General features: G+C 40.9%; 2 protein-coding genes and 1 pseudogene across 3 annotated transcripts in view; 1 reads left to right on the forward strand and 2 right to left on the reverse strand.

The window, feature by feature from the left end:
• The window catches only part of Ipo11 (importin 11), a 189,834-nt gene that overhangs the window by 39,433 nt on the left and 131,671 nt on the right, over positions 1 to 18,730 (reverse strand). The window lies entirely within an intron of this gene.
• LOC105945079 lies at positions 128 to 9,264 on the forward strand (annotated as a pseudogene).
• On the reverse strand, positions 14,967 to 17,474 carry Lrrc70 (leucine rich repeat containing 70). Its single transcript, XM_045138954.1, has 2 exons — positions 17,379 to 17,474; positions 14,967 to 15,836 (listed from the first exon to the last, which is right to left on the reverse strand). Exon 2 carries the CDS (start codon positions 15,566 to 15,568, stop codon positions 14,993 to 14,995), a length of 576 nt encoding a protein of 191 aa, XP_044994889.1. The 5' UTR covers positions 15,569 to 15,836; positions 17,379 to 17,474; the 3' UTR covers positions 14,967 to 14,992.

Raw genomic sequence — 18,730 nt, forward strand, 5'->3', positions numbered from 1 at the left:
ACACAGAACTCTAACATGTTCTTAACAAGAATGTGAAATATCCACCTTGGAAAATGTCATTTTAAAAAATCATGTTAAGCAATTCCACTGCCAGGTATTTACCTAAGAGCAGCAGCAGTGTTCGAAGATGCGCATGAATACGTATGGGAGCTTCATTTATAACAGCCTCAATGTGCAACAGCACCAACAAACCACGTGTGGAATGTACGGCCAGTCTCACGGACTTCTCACTGGAATACACTGAGGAACAAAAAGGAAGTGTCCCCACAACCACACGAGTGACTCTCAGAAGCGTATGGCAAGCCAGGCTCAAGCGGCGACCTTATACTTGGAAAGGCAAAATTATTTGACCCGTGGCTTCTCAGCAAGGAACTCACAGCAGATTTCAGTAATGTCAACGCTCTCTATCGGGAGCACGGCAAGGGTCAGTCACACAAGTGCACACATTTCTCAAAATGGTGTCCATTTGCTATACAAAAGCTGTAACTTACAATACTTGATTTTTCAAAAAGTAACAGCACAAAGCCATCCACTGGTGTACTGAGTCATGCTGTGTGAATAAAGTTGCCAGAGATCTTATTCCACTACTCCTGCAGAACTTAATCCGTTTCTCATATTTCACTAACAGGCACAGCTAACTTTGAATAGTTGAGTATAGTCAAGTAGTTCCTAAGGTCAGCACAGCCTGGATCACTAGGTCAAAACCAGTGTCTGTACATTCATGTGACCAAGTTTTAGAGAACTAATCACCAAGTAGTAAATACTAATTCACAGGTATTGTTTTGACACATCCTTATCTGAAAAAATATCATCTCAAGAGGATGTATTTTTTTTGTCATTGTACTTCCTTTAGATAAGAACTAAAATAGGGCTAGAGAGATGGCTTAATGGTTAGGCGCATGCCTGTGAAGCCTAAGGACCCCAGTTTGATGCTCAATTCCCCAAGACTCATATAAGCCAGATGCACAAGGTGGTGCATGCATCTGGAGTTCCTTTGCAGTGGCTAGAGGCCCTGGCGCACACATTCTCTATCTAGCTGCCTCTCTCTCTCTGTGTGTCTCTCTCAGATAAATAAATATAAACAAAAACCTAAAAAATATCTAGAAGAAATGTTGTCAATATCCTATTTGGTTCATGCTAGAAAAAATTAATTAGAAAGCCAAGACTTCATCCTATGTAAACTGTGGGATCCTTAATTCATTTCTTTAGGTCTCAGTCTCTTCGTCTGTAAATGAAGCCTGTTGTTCAGAGACGAAGAGGGCAAGCATGTAGGGGAATATGGTCATGTCCTCTTCCACTGGGGACCACTCACCATCGAGGCATGCTAAGGCAGGCAGTTCCTGAAATTCCTTGACACTGATAGCAGTTACGATTAAAAAGAACCTAGAATCTAGAGAATCCTTTCCAGAGCCCTTGGTCAGGCACTCATTTCAAGATTATTCACAGACGACAGTTAGTCATCTGATTCTCTGCAGATACCAGCTCTAAGCCATCACTTGCACTCCTAGGAAAATTGGAATTTTTACAAGAAATCAATAGTAATTGCTGAGTACTTTGTATTTCCCAAAATACTGGTTATGAATTTTCTTTTTTAAAAATATTGATTTGGAAGATCAAAAGAGACAGAGGGAAAGAAAGATAAAGAGAGAATGGACACACCAGGGCCTCTAGCCACTGCAAATGAACTCCAGATGCATGCACCACCTTGTGGATCTGAATTACGAGCCTGGGTCCTTTGGCATTGCAGGCCTTAGCCGCCAAGCCATTTCTCCAGCCCATGAATTTTCTTAAAAGGTGTTTGGGGGCTGGAGAGATGGCTTAGCGGTTAAGTGCTTGCCTGTGAAGCCTAAGGACCCTGGTTTGAGGCTCGGTTCCCCAGGTCCCACGTTAGCCAGATGGACAAGGGGGCACACGCGTCTGGAGTTCGTTTGCAGAGGCTGGAAGCCCTGGCGCGCCCATTCTCTCTCTCTCCCTCTATCTGTCTTTCTCTCTGTGTCTGTCGCTCTCAAATAAATAAAAATAAAAAATTTAAAAAAAAAAAGGTGTTTGGCAACTGAACTGTGACTGTGCTCTGCTACATGGCATGAGAAATCACTATACAGTAGTTTCAGTAGAGAGAACCACACTCACCTGGAAGATCTATCTGTAAAGTGTCAGAAAGGAGAAGACAGACAAGCTCAGAAATGAAGAAAACAGGTGTGGCCCAGTGGAGAAAGGAATGTAAAGTGGCTTTGGCTTTGAAAGGGAAGAGTTGGTGGCTTGCGTCTTTTATCCCAGCACTCGGGAGGCAGAGGTAGGAGGATCACTGTGAGTTTGAGGCCAGCCTGACACTACACAGTGAATTCCAGATCAGCCTGGGCTTGAGTGAGACCCTACCTGGAACCCCCCACCAAAAAAAATAGAAGTTGGGTGTAGGGAGGAAAAACTGAAGAAAAGAGAGCAAAGTAGATACCAAGCCACGTTATGCACGGAGTAATTACCTCCAAAGCCCTCATCAAGAGGACTCGCCATAACTACTACTCACTATGCAGTTGGGTAAAGTGCTCCCGAGTAACAGAGAAAACAAAAGGCCAAAGTAGCCTGTACTTTCCTGGGTTCAGAACAGATACTTAATGGAAACAAACATGAAGAAATTATAATTCTGGAGCTAAGGAGAGGTCCAGTGGGTAGGTGCTCTTGCTGCGTTAAGCTTGTGCACCTAAGTTCAATCTCTACCACCCATGAAGAGCCGAGTGATGCCTGCCTGTAATGCCAGGGCTGAGGGGGACAAGAAACAGGAGTTCCCGGGGGCTCACTGGTCAGCCAATCTAAGGGCAGAACCAGAAAGCGTGGGTTCCAGGTGCAGTAAGAGACTATCTCAGGGACATAAGACATGAGAGACAGAAGGACATTCAACCTTCTCCTCTGGCCTCTACATGCATGCACATAGTATACGTACTTCCATACAAACGTGTGCATACACTGCATGCACACACAACCACAAACACACCCCCCAAAATAAGCTACAGTTTCTTCTGTCACTATTAAAAAACATTTACCCCAACACCATAACATGTAGCATTTCACTATTGTGAGAACATTCCTACCATGCACCATTTTGTAACGAAGCCTTTAAAAAAGATGCTTGGTTTTTGCTTTGAGACAGAGTGTAGCCAGGCTGGTCTGGAACTCACTCACTAGGCCAGGTTGGCCTAGAATTCAAACCTGCCTCAGCCTCCTGAGAGCTGGGATTACTTCTGTTTACCACCATACCCAGCTTTAAAAAAAGAAAGACTTCTTTGATATATAGTATTATCATAACTCCCATAATATGAGCTTTATCAGTAAGCTTTTACTTTTTTATGCATACAACACTCAACCCTTATGTATAATTTTATTTTATTTTTACTTATTTGAGACTGAGAGAAAGAAGCAGAGAGAGAATAAAAGCAAATGGGTGTACCAGGGCCTCCAGCAGGTGTAAACAAACTCCAGATGCATGTGCCTCTTTGTGCATCTGACTTATGTGAGTTCTGGGGAATCAAACCTGGGTCCTTTGGCGTTGCAGGCAAGTGCCTTATCTGCTAAGCCACCTCAAGAGCCCCGTTGTATATAAATTTTTTATAATACACAGTCTTTGGATGTGAGTAGGTATTTAAAATGGAAACAATCAAAAGACAGCTATAAAACCAGAAATGAAAAGATTTATTAAAAAGGGAGAGAAGTCTTCTGTTTAAAGATATTTTTTATTGCCTCCTTAAATACTAGCTAGGAACTAGCTGCTATTATTATTATTATTTTGTTGTTGTTGTTTTTCGAGGTAGGGTCTCACTCTGGCCCAGGCTGACCTGGAATTCATTATGTAATCTCAGGGTGGCCTGGAACTCACAGCAATCCTATCTCTGCCTCCCCGAGTGCTGGGATTAAAGGCAAGTGCCACCACACCCGGCTATTTTCTCTATTTCTTGATGAAAACTGCCCAGTTTTTTGTTGTTGTCATTGTTTTTTATGTGCATCTTAGGATTATGATCTGGACACAGCTGGGCTTCTCTGTGTGTCATCTTTCAGTAGTCCCTCCACACAGACCCTCCAGTCTGACATGGGAACTGAAGACAGCCAGAGAAACCATGTGGGCAGCTGTCCATGCCATCCCATTCTTAGGCCTTCAAACTCCTGCTTACAGGGGAGTGACAATTCATATTAACTTCAAAGACCCAGATATCTACAATTTGTGTAAGGATAATTACACTATGGTACTGGTACACAGCAGCTTTGTAGAGAAAATAATATTCAGCTCAAAAAAAAAAAAAGAAAATCAGAGACTGGAGAGGTGGCTTAGCACTTAAGGCGCTTGCTTGTGAACCCTAAGGATGCAAGTTCAATTCCCCAGTACCTACATAAGCCAGATGCACAAGGTTGCACATGCTTCTGGAGTTCTTTTGCAGTGGCTAGAGACCGTAGCATGTCCATTCTCTATCTGCCTCTTTCTCTCATTCATATATATATGAATATATATACATATAAACTCACATACATATATATATTTAAATGAACTGACTACTGACTATTCTAAGCAAAGCCAAACAGCTTGGTTCCAGGATCAGCTCACTATAGCACTAAATGGGAGTGTCGACAAATATGAGGTACATCTGTGCTGGAACACCAGTCACTTCATTCATGACTGAAACAAATTATAAGTGTATTGTCCAATCTAACTCTCTATGATGAATAATGCACTGTGGTTAAACTAATTCATTTTATGTGACATTACGCAAGCTCAGAAAATGTGGCAGACACAACAACTGTGGGGTCACCTCAGGGTACCCAGAAACATCAAGAAGCTCCAAGTCTATCCCATGAAACTTTGGATGCACCCAGGAAGGGTGTTACAAGTGTACATTACCCGTCCTTTCGTTCAAAAGACAGAGCTAACAGAGCTGTGCTGTGAGCTTGGGACCCATTACAGACTGGAAATCCACAGAAAGGACAAAGAAATTAAGCAGCCAAAATTAGATGCTCAGTTCTTTATTCTTAAGTTATCATATCCTGTCATTTCTTCATAGCAGGGGTATTTCTGAGTCATCATAAGGCATTTAAATGATGTCCGTTTCTTAAATAGTGCTAGAAAAGCACTGGCAATGGGCTGGGAGATGGCTCTGCGGTTAAGGTGCTTGCCTGTGAAGCCTAAAGACCCAGGTTTCACAACCCAGAACCCATGTAAACCACATGCACAAGCTGACAAATGCACACAAGGTGGCACACACCTTTGCAGTTCATATGCAGTGGCTAAGGCCCTGGCATGCCAATTCTAAGGAAGGGGAGGGGAGGGGTTGGGAGGGGGAAGAGAGAAGGGGGAGAGAAGGGAGAGGACGAGAGCGGGAGGAGAGAGGGGAGATGAGGGGATGGGGGGAGAGAGAGGAGGGGAAGGAAGGGAGGAGAAAAGCACTGGTAATTCATTACTCTCTAATTGTCCCCACAGGCCCTAGAAACCTGATTCACTCTATGTTCTAAATAAAGGAACACTGGTGGGCATGGTGGTTCATGCCTTTAATCCCAGCACTCCAGAGGCAGAAGTAGGAGGATCTCTGAGAGTTGGAGACCACCCTGAGACTACACAGGGAGTTCTAAGTCAGCCTAAGCTAGAGTGAAACCCTACCTCCAAAAAACAAAATAATCCCCATTTTTATAAAAAGCTTTCATTTTACATTAAATGATAGCCTGTTAATTCTGTTTTTATCATCAATGAGGGCTTTAAGGAAGCAAATGGTACTTGCTAATATATATATATAAAAGAGGTGGCGGGGGAAGAGAAATGGGTGCGCCAGGGCCTCTAGCCACTGCAAACAAACTCCAGACACATGTGCCACTTTATGCATCTGACTTATGTGGGTCTGATGAATCTGAGTCTTTTGGCTTTGCAGACACATGCCTTAACTGCCAAACCATTTCTCCAGCCCATCTTTCTTCTATTTGTTTTTTTCTGGTTTGATTGGCAGAGTCTTGCTATGCAGCCCATAAATGGCCTTAACTCCAGGTCCTCTTCCCTTGGCCTCCCAGTTGTCGTAATTACAGGCATAAACATCATTTTCTCCTTAAGGGGTTTTTCAAAGGCTACCGGGAAAGGCCCACCTCCTGAATACAAGGGTTCCTGGCCCCAATATGCCTGTCTAGTCTATGCCCCTTAAGAGGTTTTCCCTTCCTTTTGCTTCCCCCGCATTCACGTTTCCTTTAGAAGACTTCCCTACCTCGGCACGCTGCCGTCTGAGTCTAGCAGCATAGAGCTCTTGCTATTCATTTGACACCCAACCCATATGGCATCATTCACTTTACTTTCTTCTAATGTCCTTTATGTTTTTAGGACTGTTCTACATGCAACAAGGAGGAATTATGCATGTTTCTTTTTAATGCTATACCCCACAGGGAAATATATATAATGTGTGTGTGTGTGTGTGTGTGTGTGTGTGTGTTGTTAACATCCAGTAATTGCTAGAGAACTTGTCTCATTTCTTTTGCAATTATAATTACTTCTTTTTTAAAAAAAATTACACTCATGGGTAGCTGAGTTACAGATAACAAATAAACAACCATTTTACATCGCACAAGAGCCATAAAATAGAAAACAAGACAACAATCTATTTCTGAACCATTCATTTTTTTAAAAAATATAAGAAAATTTTAATATCAGAATTGGAAAATGAAAATAAAGTAAAACCAAGGGGAAGATTTATTAAGAACCTAAGATTATCTTCCTTTCAGTTTTCACATTTTTACTTCTCTTTTTTTATCTACTTGCTTGATATTTTCTTTTAACAAAAGCTTAGTAAGGTGCAAGAACACCCCAACCCCACCCACACTTAGAATCATTCCTAGGGCCTCAAGCCTGCTAGGCAAGCACTCTGCAACTAACCTATTACACTAGTAGCAACACAGACCTTTTTCAAATGCCAACCTTTTATTTAATTTTTAGAGAGGGAGAGGGAGAAAGAGAATTGGGGGACCAGGGCCTCAGCCAACCCTTTATTTGTTTTTTTTATTTTAAAGAGAGAGAAATTGGGGCACTAGGATCTCAGCCACTGCAATCAAACTGCAGACGCTTGCGCCACCTAGTGGGCATGTGCAACCTTGCACTTGCCTCACCTTTGTGTGTCTGCCTTATGTGGGATCAGGAGAGTGGAACATGGGTCCTTAACTTCACAGGCAAGCACCTTAACTGCTAAGCCATCTCTCCAACTCCCAATCCATTTTTATTCATAGGATCGACATCCATAGATTCTAGCTTCTGTGGATCAAATATATTTCAGAAAAGGAAGAGAACCTGTACTGAGTATGTGCAGACCTTTACACCGCTTTATTTGCTAACCTGGTTGCCAAATCTAAGCAGCCTGGGGATGATTCAGATCGCCCAGGGAAGGTGCCTTCCACACAAACCCTGGCATCATCTACAGGGAATTTGAGTGCCTGCAGCTTTGTCCACAGGTGCCCCTGCACCCGTCCACGGGGACCACGGTTACAGACTCGTTCGGGGCTCCAAAGGTGACAGCAGGAATAAAACTTGTGCTCAGCACGTGCACATCATTTGGTTATTTAAACCACTTGTGCTCAGCACATGCACATCATTTGGTTATTTAAACCACTTGTGCTCAGCACGTGCACATCATTTGGTTATTTAAACCACTTGTACTCAGCACGTGCACATCATTTGGTTATTTAAACCAACTCCAGATAATTTTCAGTGAGCATTTCTTTTTTAGCCAAACTTACATGAATAAAACTACAGCCTTTAAGACATTTTCTGAATATAAAGTAATGAATATACCTATAGATTGTGTGTACTGATACAAAGTGGTATTCTCTTAACTTGAAAACTAATAAAGTCAATTTTGCATTTGATTTTTAGTTCATTTTAAAAGCATGCTGGCTTAAAACTGGTACTCTTCTATAATTATGAACTCACATCACAGATATTTAGAAAATTAAATGCATTTACAAAGCCAACATAAACATTTCAAAAAAAGCATGCATAAATGAAATCATAATGCACATTTGGTTTTATATATGTAAATATATATAATTTATCCATTAGAGACAGAGATAGAGGTAGAGAGACAGAACAGGTGCACCAGAACCTCTAGCCACTGCAAACAATCTCCAGATACGTGAGCCACCTTGTGCTTTACATGGTACTGGGGAAATCAAACATGGGTCCTTTTGGCTTTGCAGACAAGCACCCTAACTACTAAGCCATCTCCAGCCCTACTTGTCCAATTTTTATTACTATTTCTCTAGGGAGCATTTTAAATGCCCACTTCAGACAGCATCTGTCTGACCAGCCAAGATAGAATAAGCAGTTTAAATTCTTTCTCTTACGCAGCCTCACATATGCACATCACATCTCCATCACCACCGTCCTGAGACAATGCGGAGTCAGAAACAGAAACACTATCAATTAGCTTCTGTTTACAATTGTCTAAGCTAAAACTGATGGTGATAACACTTGTTGATAGTAACAGGCCTAAAAATCAGAACCCCTTCAGAACTTTCTCTAATCCAACTATAATTATCGCAACTACAAATCACAAATACTTAACATTTAAAACCAATCTTGTAGCATTGTAGTTTATAAGTATGAGTTAAGTGAAGCTACGGCAATTTAATAAACAAGCCACAAACAAAATATTCAACTACTTCTGGGTTTACATAACTTAACAGGCTTAACCAAAGAACAGAAATTTACTGAAGCAATCGAAGGGAAGAATATCCTAATTTCTTGGAGCAAGAAAGGCAGACAGCTATGCAGAAAGCCCATCCTCGTCATGAGGACTACCAAATCTCAGGACCAAAAGAGGACTTTGAATCTTGTTTGAAATGCACAGTCACAGTATGAAGGTTTACTGAAGCTGCGGACTCATCAAATACCCCAGTATTGACACCAAATACAGAAAGTAGCTATGACCTGATGACCAAAACCAAGTCCGCTACTAGGAATGATAACAGCATGTCATTAGATGCAGAGCAGAAAGATGAAGAGGGAATGAATAGGGTGCTTCTGATGAGAAAATGTTCTACAACAGAAGAGGACATTCTCTGGGAAGAATTATGTGCACCAGCAAGAAGAGAAACCCAACATCAACCTCTGATGACTCCAGCCAGCTGGAGGGGAAAACGATTTCATGAGCACGAAGATGGATAACAGCAACTCAGAAGCACTCTGGGGTTGTGAGCCCTGTGTTAGAATTCTCTGGAGCCGGCGTGATGCAATCTGACACAGATCAGCAGATCCCATAGGAAGACTGTGTCACCCTGTTCAGCAGTTATGACCAAATGTCAGAAACCCACCAGAAGACATAAATGCTATGCTGGGAACTGGGAAATGGCTTGGTGGTTAGAGCATTTGACTCTGAAGCCAAAGGAGCTGGGTTCGAATCCCCAGGTTGCACGCAAGCCAGATACACAAGGGGGTGCACGTGCTGGCTAGAGGACCTGGCATGCCCATTCCCTGTATCTATCCCTTTCTCTTCTCTATCTGTCTCTTTGTGCTCGCTTCAGCAGCATATATAATAAATGGTATGCTGGTCTTTTTGTAAAGAACCATTTTCTAAGTGCTTATTTTACTAGAAATGAGTAGACATGATAGATCTGAATTGCTTCAGAATTAAGTGCAATTTGGGCTGGAGAAATGACATAGTGGTTAAGGCACTTGCCTGCAAAGCCAAAGGACTCAAGTTTGGTTTCCCAGGACCCCACATAAGCCAGATAAGATGCACAACGTGGCGCACAAGTCTGGAGTCTGTTTGCAGTGGCTGCAGGCCCTGGTGTGCCCATTCTCTCTCTGTTTCTGTCTCTCTCTCTCTCAAATAAATAAAATTAAGTATAACTTTATCATGTGCCTTCTGCTTTTCATGATGAATTTAATGATCCTGTCATGTTATCCATTGACACTTTTTATTTATTTATTTGAGAGCAACAGACAGAGAGAAAGAGGCAGAGAGAGAGAGAGAGAGAGAGAGAGAGAGAGAGAGATAGGGAGGGAGAGGGAGGGAGAGGGAGGGAGGGAGGGAGGGAGGAGTGGGCGCGCCAGGGCTTCTAGCCACTGCAAACGAACTCCAGACGCATGCGCCCCCTTGTGCATCTGGCTAACCTGGGTCCTGGGGAATTGAGCCTCAAACCGGGGTCCTTAGGCTTCACAGGCAAGCGCTTAATCACTAAGCCATCTCACCAGCCCTCCATTGACACTTTATAGCATTCCTACAGTTAGTTTTCACATTGTAAATCTTTTTGTTGTTGTTGTTGTTGTTTTGTTTCTTGAGGTATGGTCTCACTGTAGCTCAGGCTGACCTGGAATGTACTTATTAGGCAATGCTATTATTGATATCTGTCTTAACGTAATTTAAATTGTAGCTGTTGTCACCGGAAATATTTTAAAGGGACTCTATATTCATATTGCCTTTGTTAATGCTTGTTAAAGTTTACATATATTCAATGTATATTTTTGGTTTGGCATAAGCTACTGATGTAATTTTTCTTGGCCTTTTGTTCATTAAAATTTTTCTGTTTAATCCTAGCACTCAGGAGGCAGAGGTAGGAGGATTGCCATGAGTTCGAGGCCACCCTGAGACTCCATAGTGAATTCCAGGTCAGCCTGAGCTAGAGTGAGACCCTACCTCGAAAAAAAAAAAAAAAAATCTGAAGGAATGGTAACCTCTCAAGGATTGTGAATAAACATGTTTTTATATTGAAAGATTAAAAAAAAAGAATGCCCTAATTTATTTGTCATGTACCAGGATTTCTATTGCACCAGAAATATTAAAATTAGTTTAGTTTTCCTCCTCAGATATCCTGGATCTAAAACACAAATACTTTTGTCCTTTGAGTGGAAACATCCTTTTTATGCAGTAATTCTTTGCATGGTCACGAGGAGTATATTAATAAATATAGTTCTCTGGCAACTGCCAGCCAGGAAACAGACAAAAAAAATCTTAGTAGAAGCTCACTGTCTTAAAATGAAACTTTGTTTTTTAATTCAACAATGATCCACATAAGTCTTTATGTGTATAATAAACCAGCTCTCCAATGACCAGGGCTGTTTGTTTGTTGGTAATACAGGCACACAGCAGGTCTTTCCTATGCCTCCCCCCAACCATTATCTCCAAGACTGTAAGAAATAATTAAAAGGCCTGAAAAGCAGTGCTCAGCAGGGCACTAGGGCTACATGAGGTGGGCAGTTAATGACAGCTGCCCAAGTGTGCCTGAGACTGCCTGTCCAGGCTACTTGCAGCGCTCTGTGCTATCGCTAATGGGACAGAGGCGTCTTTTCTCTCCTCTCCTCTTCCCTTCTTCCCTGGTGTCAAATAGCTCAGGTTGGCCTCAAGGATTATCCTGAACTTCTGATCCTCCTGCTTCTACCTCCCAAGCGCTGGGATTAGAATCATGGGGTTATGCACCCCAGAACAAATGGAAAAAGCTAGCTGTCTCATGTCTTTAAATATGCGCAGCTCGGGATTAGAGTCCTGGGGCAATTCCACGTCACACAACTCGGCCCAAAATGTCAGCAATTAACAAGAATGAATAAGGACAGCTGTTTTTAAGTTAAAAATGCCACATGTGGGCTGAAGTATGGCTTAGTGGTTAAGGCACTTGCCTGTGAAGCCTAGGGTCCCAGATTCAATTCCCCAGGACCGATGCACAAGGTGGCATATGCATCTGGAGTTAAGTTTGCAGTGACTAAAGCCTTGGTGTGCCTATTCTTTCTCTGCCTGCCTCTCTCTCACACATAGATAAGCAAAGCAAAAAAAAAAAAAAAAAAACTGTGTTAAACAGATGATGGCTACTTTGAAGTTTAAAAAAACTTAGTAAGACTTACTCTCTGAGATAGCTCAATATTTTACCAATAAATCCCATTATTTGCTGGTGCTATTTAAAAAAGAAAGCTTGGTAAGAAACATTTAAACAGAATCATAATATGAATTTATAGCACAAACCATATCCCCAAAGTGTATTTTTATGTTCTTTAAAAATATTTGGGCTGACAGAAAGCTGGAAGAAGCCATTCTGCATGCAGTTCAATGGGAGAAAGAGAAATCACCAGTGAAGATACTCATCAGTGGACATCGCAAGCCTTATAATTGGCCAGCCAGGCCAAATGAGCCAACGGGTGCAATAGTGGCATGTCTGTTATGGGGGAAACAAACTACTCTCTAATTGGACTGGAGGCCCGCTCCATGGGAAGGGAATGCATCCCCGATACTGAAAACGTAAAACAGGGGTAGTCATGAACCCTAGGGGTGTAACATCTGCTGTTGTCTGGCTAAATGTATATACTATGCTTATCAAACTGCCCAGTAAGCACTTCTGTTAATGTTCATACCCTTATATTAATGCCACTCTCACTTTTGGTAGAGAATCTTCTCTTTTCAGATGGCAGTGACCTTGGGACGACTCAGAAGGTATCATGGTGATGGAAAGAAATGATCACAGTGCTCAGTACTGCAATCACCTTCCAAGGCTCAGGGTCTAGTGCAGAAGAGGTGGCGGAAAGAATGTAAGAGCCAAAGGAAGGGCAGGACTTGGTACAACATGCTCCCTCCAGACACAAAATAGCCTGGATATCCATGGCCTCACGGTGCCTGATACTACTTGCATTAGACCATTGTAAGAGGAGGAAAAGATCAAGACATCAAAAGTAAAAGAGCGAGTGACTGAGACGGGGAGGGCATATGATGGAGAGTAGAATTTCAAAGGGGAAAGTGGGGGGAGGGAGTATGACCATGGGGTATTTTTCATAATCATGAAAGTTGTTAATAGAAAATTTTTTAAAAAATATTTGGGGCTGGAAAGATGGCTTAGCAGTTAAGGCACCTGTCTGCAAAGCCTCAGGAACCAAGTTCAATTCCCCAGAACCCATGTAAGCCAGATGCACCTGGTGGCACATGTGTCGGGGGTTCATTTGCAGTGGCTAGGGGCCCTGCAATGCTCATTCTCTCTTACATGAAAACAAAATATTAAAGTTGTTTTTTAAAACATTGTGGCTGATTAACAATTTCATATAAACAGTAATTTGATTACTTTATTATAGTTTTAGTAGCTATGTATTTAGGTGGCCAAAAAGGCTGATGTAGCAGACTCCCCAGCCAATTCTCCATCCCCGCGGGCGCACACTCAGTGACTGTTTTCTCTGAGTTTGGGAAGCCTAGCTGATGCATCTGCGTCCTCTCAACTGCTGCTGGTGATCTCATAAGCATCTCAAGCTTGATCTCCAGCACTACAACATGAGTGCCTCCTCAACAAAAGCGAAGCAACCAAAGACACGAGAGAAAGATCAAAACCATGCTCCTGTATTCCTTATCTCAGACTCAGCAAACCAAGGCAGAAACTTGGGATTCAGTTTTGCATTCTCATTTAATCCTCTAAAACCCAACTTATCAAAGCCTGCCTCGCTGACTTCTGGGATCCATACTCCTTAAAACACACACACACACACACACACACACACACACACACACACACGTATGTATGTATGTATATATATATATGTGTATGTATGTATTTGAGAGAGCAGAAGAAAGAGGGAGATAATGGGGCACCAGGGCCTTCAGCCCCTGCAAACAAACTCCAGATGCATGTGCCACCCAGTGCACCTGACTTTTACGTGGATACTGGGGAATTGAACCTGTGTCCTTTGGCTTTGCAGGCAAGTTCCTTAACCATTAAACCATCTCTCCAGCCCTCTCTGTATTTTTACTAACACTACTACAAGCCAAACCTGTCTCCAGTCAACATCTAAGTAGTTTCCTCAAACAGGGCAACTTCCACAGCCTCCTCTAAACCATTCTCTATAGAGAACAGAGTGCTCTTTGGGTAAAATCTGGTGTACCTTTCTTCTCGCTTTGAAAATTTAAGGATTAAACCTTTCAATAATCTTCCAGACACTTAAATAGTCTCCCTCCCACCAACCTTCTGTTGGCCCCACTCCTTGTCTAAACTGGCTTCCCAGCTCTCTTCCACACAGCTCTGCATCTGCTGGGCCTCTCTAGCCTGCATTGCGAGATTAGTGTCTTTATAGTAAGAATGAAACCATAAGTGACTGTATGCTCTAGAAGACAGAGTTCAACAGGCTTTCATAAAGAAGAAGCAAGAAGTGATGGAAAAGCCAAAACTGTACTTTTTAACAGAAAAACACATGCTCTTCAGTGCATCAGAGAAGAAATACAAATAAAATGTAATCTTCTATATTAAGACAGAAACTGCACTGCCATAGACAGTATCTGGCACAAAGCAACAAACTAAGAGTAGACTGGTTTAAGCATCTGTACTGGAGTCCTAAGAGAAGAGGGGAGAGGGGAGGAAGGAGTGAGGAAAGAGGGGGAGAGAGACAGACATGTCCAGGCAAGTAAGCAGACACACGACAGGACTCTTGTTCATGCTGTCTGAACCTATGAAGTTCTTCCCACAGGAACCATGCACCCCTAGAAGCATACCAACTTCAGCAAGATGACTCGCTGGTGGGGAAGGCCTATATTCCCACTACTGGGGTGCTGAAGCAGGAACCATTTGTGTTTCTTTCTAAACTTCCAGTTCTACTAAGAGTACCAAGTACATCTATTTTAACACAATTGTAATCTTAGCATACAGTATAAAAATTAAAGTGCATAAAACTAAAAGTCTCAGCTCGTCAGCAGATGTAAAACGTATTATCCAGAGAATATGAGACAATTCTTGTCTTCTACCTATGCTTCCTGACCTGTACAATACAGACAGCACATTACAAAACCTTATCAATTAAACAAACAGACACATGAAGTCCCGAACAGAATATATTGTACACAGAGAAGGTGACTGCTAATCTTAGTGTAGTGTCAAAGCAAGTTTACGCAGAATATTTTATAAATTACTAAAAACATATTTTAATAATCTCCCAACCATATAATTAATGTTTCCAATTATATGATTTTATAAAAAGGATTCAATTTTATTTGTGTCCAAATGGCACTACTCTTAAAGCCAACATGTAACTGAGTCATAAAGCAGAGTGTTCAAAAAGAATGACCTGTGCCTCATTTTCAGGAATAATTTGTTTATGAAGTTGAATCTGTTCGAAACCAGGGCTTTCTATAGAATTTGGGGAAGTGTTACAAATTGAGGTAGTTACATTATATCTTGCTGACTGATAAAAGCTGTAATACTCAAGTCTATTTTCCCCTGAAGTTTCTAATGACTTTAGTTTCTGCTTAAACTGAACCACCTTGTAAATCAAGAAAATGATTAAAACACAAGCTAAGATGAAAAGAGCTAGCAAAATGTCAAAGGCCTCATTCAATTTCTGCACTTCCTGGGCACACATCACAGGTGTTTCCCCTGACACAGAAGCAGCATCGGCTGGTAGAGCACCATTTCCTTCCAAGTTCAATTTAACAGAAGAAGTGAGTTGTGTCTGCACAGGTAACACTGTGGCATTCTCTAATGAGTTACCAAAGGCACTCTCTTCCAAAACTCTACTGGCAGGTGAGGCACGAACTCGGTCCCGGATGGCAACGCTCTCCGCCTCAGCATTTTCCAAATAGTTCCCACTTGTGGTGACTTTGTACCAGGCCATCGTTAGTGCAGTGCTCTCGTGATGAGTACGAAGAGACTTTACAGCTCAAGCTTTGGATGCATTGCTCGAAGATGTAATGCAATCTGTAATATCAGTCCGCTTAATGTTAGGCTCTGCCACACGTGGCTGGGGGTTCTGACAATAGATGCTTAGAGTAATGGCTGAAGAGGATAGCCAGTCTCGAAGGCCCAAAAGTTTGCATTCCCAGGGATTAGAATTTGCCTGAAGAGTCAATGAAGACAATGCTTCAGGACCCTTGGATGCGAGTCTGTAAGATTATTAAGTGACAGATTAGGGATTTTCCAAGACACTCCCATGTTTGCAAACTTACCATTATCAAAACTCACATCACTCTAAGATCACAGAAATCATACAATAAGCTAAGCTATCAGAATTTGATTTTCTAAATAATTAAGATCAAATGTGTAAGGTTAATCAATATTCTTACTAACCCTATCCTTAGCAACATTTTTAATTTTTGTACTTTTCAGGGAGGTATTCCGAGCTGGCAAGTCCTTTGGATGCAAAGGGCCACAGTGTTTCAACAGTGTGGTAAGACAAAGACAGGCTCAAGATTCACAAGCATACTTAATGTACATTTAAGATACAAATAATCAAGATGTCCAAGGTGTTAAAAGGCCAAGTTTGATATCCTTACAATTTTATCATTTGCTAAATCAAGGACCTGGGGGAGAATCCTACTAACAAAGATACTACTCCCCAGCCCCAGCACAGCAGATCCCCTGTAGATGTAAACCCTGAACTGAAACCAGATCACTAAATACCCTGCTGGCACAAAACACATGCAATCAGACTGTAAATACAAAAACACAGACTTGAAAGTCCCTTAACTATTGCAGGCCTATAGCAGTTTATAATATTATTGTCTAGAGATAGAAAATATAAATGAAAGAATTTCAAATACACATACACCACAGTTATCCAACTAAATACTGTTAATTTCACTTACATGAGCTATTATTTCCAGAAAAAAAACTGTACTTTCAGAGATATTCTCAGGAATACATGAAAAACCTAAATTAAGGTATTTCCTAGGACACAGCTGGCAAGCAGATAATGCGTAACAAATAGAAACAATTACAGGTAAGGCAGGGAATACATAATCTAAATACAGTTTTGGATTTTCTGTTCATATCAGAATTGGCTACAAAAAAAGAAGGTAAAGCCGGGCGTGGTGGCGCACGCCTTTAATCTCAGCACTAGGGAGGCAGAGGTAAAAGGATCGTCATGAGTTTGAGGCCACCCTGAGACTACAGAGTGAATCCCAGGTCAGTCTGAGCTAGAATGAGGCCCTACCTTAAAAAACAAAACAAAACTAAACAAAAAAAAAAAAAAAGAAGAAGAAGAAAACAAAACTTCAAATCATTAGAAAGCTCTTCATCAAGGTTTTATAATACTAAAACTTCTAAACTGTATTTAAAACAGAATCAGCACGTACAATATAAGCCATACTATGGATTATTATAGTACCATACAATACAGTGAGCATTTGGAACAGAATTGTTAACATCTTCACACATTAGCATACTGTTTGACTAAAATAATCCACATTTAATGAACTGGGAAGTGTTAGTTAAATTGCACAATTAAAATTGATAAAACACAGGCAAGAAATGACATAGAAATGGCAATTTTTGGATATACGTCCCCCAATTACCATAAAGGCGAATACCAAATAACAATTTACAAAAATACAAATATACTGCAAGACAGTCAAACTACAGTCTTTCATAAAACTCATTATTTTTTCATTCCAGCTAAAAGTGTATATTTAAATAAATAATCTTACCAAGAACAGGAAACTCACATTAATACTCAGTTAATCTGAGTAAAGGTTTTCTTTTAATATATAAAGAACAACATTTCTTAACTCCGTTTCTTTCTGTGCATGGATTGACCTCCAGCCCTCCACCTTTTTTAATCTTAAAGTCACAGTTTACACAGGAAACACCACTCTTCATACCAGTTCCTCTATAGCCAACATGGAAAACAGAAGTTGCCATGGATACAGGAAACTGAGAGACAGGAAATAATTTTATCTGTGTTTCAAAAGTATTGTGGAAAGAAACTTTCAGGAATTTATTTTCAAAATGAATTTAAGGGTTTTCCTAATGTATATACACTTAAATATCTCCTACAACTTAAAAAATAAGGTTCAAACAAACAAAAAATAAATACCTGAGAACTTTAAGTATTCCAAATCTAAATATGAAGTCTCCAGCTAGCAACATCACTACTAACAAGCAGAAAATGTAAAGTGGAAATTTAAAAAAAAAAAAATTATTTTTGTAAATTTTTAGAATATTTACTTCAAGTGTATATGGGAATTTCAACTTTACTGCTTATTCCTTGAAAAAAATAAAAAAAATCAACAACTTAGACTAATGAACACAAGCACTGTTACATTACCTTCCATAATTTGTTGTTTTTTTTTAAAAAATGTTTTATTTATTTACTTACTTATTTGACAGAGAAAGAAGGGGAAAGAGACAGAGAGAGAGAGAGAGAGAGAGAGAGAGAGAGAGAGAGAGAGAGAATGGGCACACCAGGGCCTCCAGTCACTGCAAACGAACTCCAGACATATGTGCCCCCTTGTACAATTGACATGGGTCCTGGGGAATCGAGCCTTGAACCTGGGTCCTTTGGCTTTGCAGGCAAAGCCTTAACTGCTAAGCCATCCCTCCAGCCCTTTTTTTTCTACCATTTTTGAGCACAAAATATATTGAGCATTATCAATTCGTACATGAAAAATTTGGATTTACCTATTAGCATAGTTATCTTCACACAAAAGGTTGGGGAAATAAAAAAGGCTCTTAAGAAAAGTTTATCCTGTTTAGTATCTTCAATAATATATAAAGTATGGAATAGTATAGTCCAGGCAACTTTCAACTACAATTTGAATAGGGAAAAGTTAGAGAAAGGGCCCACTAAAATGTAAATAAAACCTAAAGGGAGAAAAACTACAAGGAGCCGGGTGTGGTGGCGCACACCTTTAATACTAGCACTCGGGAGGCAGGGGTTGGAGGACTGCCATGATTCAAGTCCACCCTGAGACTATGTAGTGAATTCCAGGTCAGCCTGAGCTAGAGTGAAACCCAACCTCGAAAAACGCTTAAAAAAAAAAAAAAAAAAAAAAAGCCA

The sequence above is a fragment of the Jaculus jaculus genome, chromosome 20 (genome assembly GCF_020740685.1).
Source record: "Jaculus jaculus isolate mJacJac1 chromosome 20, mJacJac1.mat.Y.cur, whole genome shotgun sequence".
Lineage (NCBI taxonomy): Eukaryota > Metazoa > Chordata > Mammalia > Rodentia > Dipodidae > Jaculus > Jaculus jaculus.

Coding starts and splice junctions, on each gene's coding strand:
- Lrrc70 (XM_045138954.1), bottom strand. CDS start 15,568: ATGGCCTGGTACAAAGTCACCACAAGTGGGAACTATTTGGAAAATGCT.